The sequence below is a fragment of the Salminus brasiliensis genome, chromosome 23 (genome assembly GCF_030463535.1).
Source record: "Salminus brasiliensis chromosome 23, fSalBra1.hap2, whole genome shotgun sequence".
NCBI lineage: Eukaryota > Metazoa > Chordata > Actinopteri > Characiformes > Bryconidae > Salminus > Salminus brasiliensis.
The window spans coordinates 6,089,324-6,095,554 of NC_132900.1; the positions used below are offsets into that span (position 1 = coordinate 6,089,324).

The 6,231-nt window shown below is 40.8% G+C and overlaps 1 protein-coding gene across 1 annotated transcript in view; it reads left to right on the plus strand.

Moving 5' to 3' along the window:
* LOC140545940 (antigen peptide transporter 2-like) overlaps positions 1–5,178 on the plus strand; it is a 7,908-nt gene extending 2,730 nt beyond the window's left edge. Inside the window, 10 exon segments of the mRNA XM_072669013.1 lie at positions 178–292; positions 761–891; positions 1,079–1,284; positions 1,402–1,599; positions 2,384–2,512; positions 2,616–2,804; positions 3,311–3,484; positions 3,770–3,929; positions 4,118–4,254; positions 4,396–5,178. Of these exon segments, the coding sequence (XP_072525114.1) occupies positions 178–292; positions 761–891; positions 1,079–1,284; positions 1,402–1,599; positions 2,384–2,512; positions 2,616–2,804; positions 3,311–3,484; positions 3,770–3,929; positions 4,118–4,254; positions 4,396–4,608 (1,652 nt within the window). The 3' untranslated portion in view covers positions 4,609–5,178.
* Positions 5,179–6,231: the final 1,053 nt, after the last annotated feature.

The following is a 6,231-nucleotide window of genomic DNA, read 5'->3' on the forward strand; positions in this document are numbered from 1 at the left end:
TTCTCTCTCTGTCTCTCTCTCTCTCCTTATCCCCCCCTCTCTCTGTCTCTCTCTCTCTCTCTCTCTCTCTCTGTCTCTCTCTCTGTCTCTCTCTCTCTCTCTCTCTCTCTCTCTCTCTCTCTCTCTCTCTGTCTGATCTAAATATCCATGCTCAGGTGAGTGTTCTTGTGCTTTCAGGTGAGATGTTCCTTCCACTGTACACAGGAAAGCTGATTGATATCCTGAGTGCTGAGCACCACTGGGGTGATTTTCGATCAGTGATAATATTCATGACACTGTTTTCTTTTGGAAGGTAAGTAAAAAAAAACTGCTTAAACTTTACTTAAACTTATAATAAAATGCCCTCTGGCTTCCTCTATGCGCCATTAACAGACGAGCATATTCATTTGTGACCTTATTATGGTGAACAAAACAGCCAGAGCTTAATTAATTAACAAAAATATTTAACTGATAAGTTCAGCAACATTAGCAGTTACCAGCCAAAACAAGGCAGTTGCGTTCTGCTGTTGAAATGTATGCAGTAACCGCTGCACTATTTAAGGTGGAACTGAGAGTTAGACTTTGAATCCTTGTTTTGGATGCTAACTGGTAACTTCACTCCCCTTATCAGTTAAATGAGTGGTCCAGCGGACTAAGGCGCTGTCACGAGGATCACATCACAGTCCATTACTACCTAACCCTGGTCACCACCACACACTGTGCAGTTAAATGTTGCATTTCCTATCTGTACCCTAGATAATCGTTTTCTGCTTGTCGTTAGCTCTTTCAGCGCAGGCTGCCGAGGAGGCCTCTTCTTGTGTGCTATTGGGAGCTTCATTTGTAGAGTGAAGCTGTGGCTCTTCAGCTCCCTGGTCAGGCAGGAAATTGGCTTCTTTGAGACCACAAAGACAGGTACACATTATATGCTGTCTGTTATTCTCCTTCAGACTGTCAGCACGCTCAAGTTCTCTCACTACTCTCACTACGTTGTGTGTGTGATGGCCATCAATGGTGCATGAAGGATTTTTTACGCTTACTTAAGGACTGCATTTGGCAACGTGGTTGTAATTTCTGGTGTCACTGTAAAATTTCCCTGCAGGTGACCTCACAAGCAGACTGTCCACAGACACCTCTCTGATGGCCCAAGCTGTAGCCCTAAATGTGAACGTGCTTCTGCGGACCCTGATTAAAACCCTGGGCATGCTGTACTTGATGTGCAGCCTCTCCTGGAAGCTGACATTACTGATACTGATGGAGACACCATTGACTGGCCTATTACAGAACATCTATGACACACATTACCAGGTACCGACCAAACATACCTAATGCTCCCTTTACAGAAGAAAATTAGGACGTCCTTTGAATGGTGTAATACTTTACAAACAACTGATGGATGAAATTTTGTATTTATGCTTATTCTAGAGACTTTCGAAGAAAGTTCAGGACTCCATAGCAAGAGCCAATGATGCTGCAGGGGAGACTGTATCAGGCATCAGGACAGTAAAGAGCTTTAACTCTCAGCAGAATGAGTTGCGTCGTTATGATAACAGGCTGATGGACATCCATAATCTAAAGACTCAGCGGGGCACAGTTAGGGCAGTGTACCTGCTGATTAGACGGGTAAGTGTGAAATGATGCCTCTATTGTTTTGTTTACTTATTTATTTTATCTTAAGGTTAACATTACATGAATATTGTAAACATAGCGCAGATAAAGTTGAGGCACGTTGACTCTGTTTACATCGAGTCACTTGACATGCATCTTGATTATCAGGATTATATGTGGAAGAGGCCAAGCCACCTAAAAATGCAAGTGTTAACGCACCCAAAATGCATTTTATACAGATCAAAATCTGATCACTCAAACCACTTCAGTAAGTTGTCTGAGACACATTTAAACATAATCAGCAAGGTCTCTAACATTTGTTTCAGAGGGAGTTTCTCCTTACCACTGCCGCCATTTGCTTACTCAAAGGAGGCTCGGACCCAGACAGTATCCGTTGCAAAAAACTCCATATAAATAAAGTTGAATTGAATGTCTTGTGGCGTCCCACAGGGTTCTATTTTGGGGCCTATGAAACTGCATTCAATAGAAAGTGTGTCCACAAACATTTGAACACATAGTGGATCACTACAGATGCAACACAGCATACATACAGCAAAGCACACAGATTAACAAAGCAGTGGTGGGTGCACTAATAGGGAAGGTGGTACATGGGTAGAGGTAAGATGGCGTGAGACAGGGATCATGGGAAAAACAGTTCAGATGAGACACGGTAGACAGAGAGGCTTGACCAGAGACGGTTTGCCAGTATACATGAATATTGACAGTACTGAGTAATGTATCTCACTGTTAAATGATTGAAAGATTGCTGATTTTCTGTTCATAATGACATCTTTTTCAGCTGATAGAGTTGGGAGTGAATGTGCTCATGCTACACTATGCCAGGCTCTTTATACAGTATGGAGAGATGACTACAGGTAGTCTGGTCTCATTCATCCTCTACCAGTCAAACCTTGGCAACAACATTAGGGTATGTCTTCCTTTGACCAAAAATGTTGTGAACTTCTGCAAAACCTGTAAAACCATTATGATCATTACATACAAAACATTATTATACTGTTTATCCTTTACAGACTTTGATTTACATATTTGGGGACATGCTGAACTGTGTGGGGGCAGCAGGAAAGGTGTTTGAGTACCTAGATCGCAAGCCTGAAGTGAGCACTGATGGGACTCTCCAGCCAGAAAAGCTGAAAGGCCATGTCTTCTTTCAAAAGCTCTCATTCTCCTATCCAACACGACCAGACCACAATGCGCTTGAGGTACAGCTCCTCTTACACATTTTTCAGGTTGAGGTTCACCATTTATCACATGCTGTAATATGACTAATGAAGCCTATAATGGGACGAAAATGTGAGCTGTGTAGTTTAATATTAGCTTTAATGTTTTAAGAATTCAAAGAATGCACAGTCGATTATGAGAGTCATGGCTTACTAACATAAAACAATGTAGAACACCATCTTCTAATTTTTTAGTAGTCCACCTGTAGTGTTTCATGACTCAGGCAATCTTGAGAGATGTATGAATACGTTTTTTTTGCCCCGGTCCAATCCGAGTACCCTAATGCGGACTGAAAAATCAGGAAAAATGGGGGTTTTCTAAAACTTTTGACTGGAATATGTGTCATCATATTTGGATTTAATGTAAGATGTATAAATATATAATGTAAGAACACTAATAGGTCTGATCAGATCACAGTCTATTACTACAGTGTATACAGGCTTAACGGCTACTAAAGGACAAAAATACCTGGATGTGTTTATTTCAGAACTTCTCGCTGGAACTGAAGCCAGGTCAGATGACTGCTCTGGTAGGAGTTTCCGGTGGAGGGAAGAGTACTTGTGTGAGTTTACTGCAGAGGTTCTACCAGCCTCAGCATGGAGAGATCTTACTGGATGAAAAGCCTCTACAGAACTACCAGCATAAGTACCTGCATAGCAAGGTAAGGTCATACCGGCATCGTACAGTATTTTTAGAAACAGCATCAGTCTGCTCAGACTTTAGTCTGGAGTATTTTAGAGTAAATACGACATCTGAATGTGGAAGTTTATGTAAGTGTGAGCTGTGCAGTTGGAAACAATGCTGAGTAACCCACAAAAAAATCTCACTTGTTTTAGTAGTACTTGCATTTTCAATTGGTAATCTTGCTAATGTGGCTAACAATAAATAAAAGTTCCTGCTAGCTTTCATTCACTGTTAACAACTGTTACCATAATGCATTTCGCAGATTGCTGTGGTGGGCCAGGAGCCTGTTCTCTTTTCTGGTACAGTACTTGAAAATATTGCCTACGGCCTATCTGACTGCTCACTGGAGCAGGTTCAGGAGGCAGCTCGTAAAGCCAATGCCCATGAATTCATCTGCCAGCTACAGAATGGTTATGACACAGGTAAATACACTGGTTTTGGATTTGTAAGCCACATATGACAAGTAAATAAAAGTGATCGTGACAAAAAAAAACAAAAACAAAGGTGATCGTGACAATTTTTAAATTTTACCTTCTTTAGTCTGTAACTTTTAGCAAAAGGTGTATCTCGGTGATCTTATTAAATATAGTTCATAAAATCTGTTCATCAGATGTTGGTGAGCGAGGAAACCTTCTTGGTAGTAGTCAGAAACAGCGCATTGCCATCGCCAGAGCTCTGATCAGACAGCCACAAGTTCTTTTACTGGATGAGATCACCAGCTTTTTGGATGCCAAAAGTGAACAAGCGGTAAGCATAAACACAGCCATATTTACAGACAGTCTACAGCATGGGAATGCAGTAGTCTTTGTGTTTCAAGTGATTCAACAAACAGATAACAGATTCAACCAAATCTGTAACATCATAAAATCTGTAACACATATTTCACAGGTTCAAGAAGCTCTGGCTAAGGGCTCCAACCAGACCTTACTGGTGATTGCTCATAGACTGAAGACCATCGAGAAGGCAGACCAGATCATCGTGATTGACAAGGGGACAGTGCTGGAGCAAGGTACTCACCAGGAACTGATGGAGAAGAAGGGACATTACTATAAATTGAAAGAAAAACTGTTTGCTGAAGATAATACTGAACTTCAAGTGTAACACGCTGCCCTCTTTTGCCCGGGGGTCGCGAGTAGGAATCTCGAGACATGTCGCTTTGCCATCAGCGGCTGGAGTCTGAAAGAGCACAATTGGCCATGCTCTCTCCGGGTGGGTAGTTGGTGCACCTTCCCCTCATCATTCTTAAAGCGATGTTGGCCGGCCCAAGTGCCCGATAGCTGGTGCAGTGCAGCTGGGGACCTGGACCTTTTCTCCAAGTGTGTCAGCTGCCTGGTGATGGTGAATCTGCGGCAGTTTGAAAATAGGCAGTAACTTGCTTAACATGTATTGGAGAATATGTTAAGTTATTTCCTAGTGTCGGGAGCATTGCTAGTGCTAAGAGTTCCGAACTGTTACATTAGCAGTAACAAACTGGGGAAAAGGCATACATTTTATAAGTAAATAAACAAAACAAACAAGGCACTGATATCTGACCAGTGTGAAATACAACCAAAATAACAACACATACTTCATGTACAGTATTTTACAAAGGCACTAGGCCCTTGTAAGAGCCCCCAGCAATTTTATTTGTTCAGTAATGCATTGATATTACAATAAATAGTGGTCATTGTGGTTGTTGTATTCATTCATTTGGTAATGGAAATATTTCCAAAGATGTCTACCATGGGAGTCTAAAATTATTTACACCCATCCAACATCTAGTTGGACAAATCAGTGCTATGTCACTTTGTTGTCTGGTATGCTGGTGATGGAACTGAACAAATCCACATGCTGACCAAGCTTTGTTTGGAAAGGAAAGTGTTTTTAATGATTGACTCCTCACTCCTCCATCTTAAAGTAAGTCATATTTCCAGATCACTCACCCAGGAGAGTACAAACAAACCTTGCTTTCGAGACTGTTTGCAATCAAAAATGTCAGAAAATTACCGGGTACTTTCCACACGTGTGTGTGTGTGTGTGTCTCTCTCTCTCTCATATACATATTTTTTTTGGTTGCCTTTTTTTATCTAAGCCAATTTCATTATATTATTCTATTTTTTTAATATAATTCTGTTTTATAAAATTAACATCACTGCTCAACTAATGGCACTTTTTTGCCTACTGAACCCGTGCAAAGTTTGACCTAAACACATCAGTCGCAGCTGTCTTGTTTTTTTAATATAAACCTCAGATTTAGTGACACTTAGTGGTAAATGTGATTTCAGAATCACAGCAGTTACATTTATTTTAAATGACAGGTGAAGTACAAAAGAACTAGTTTTACCCCTTAGACCCTGTATTAAAGTCCGAACTTCATCACTCTCAGAACTATATTACTATCAGAATTAATGTATATGATAGGTTAGGGTTAGGGGATAATATTAATAATAACTGAATAATACACCTAGGGTGTATGAGTTAAGTAACCATGTGACTAATTGAGGTTTTAACATAGTTTAACTGGTATTAAACCCCTAAACAGCAGTTAAGCTAATGAGAGTGCAGTTACCCTTTTAGACCTGGACCTGCATTTAGTTAAGCTTTCGTGTCCTCCTGAGAAACCTTTTGTAGCACCTGTCAGAAACATCACCCTATAAAAAGCAGTTCCCTCCACTACTTTCTAGTGATTGCCGGGCATCCCACCCTACCCTCTTTATTTCCTTTTCTCACTTTCTTCACTCTTCC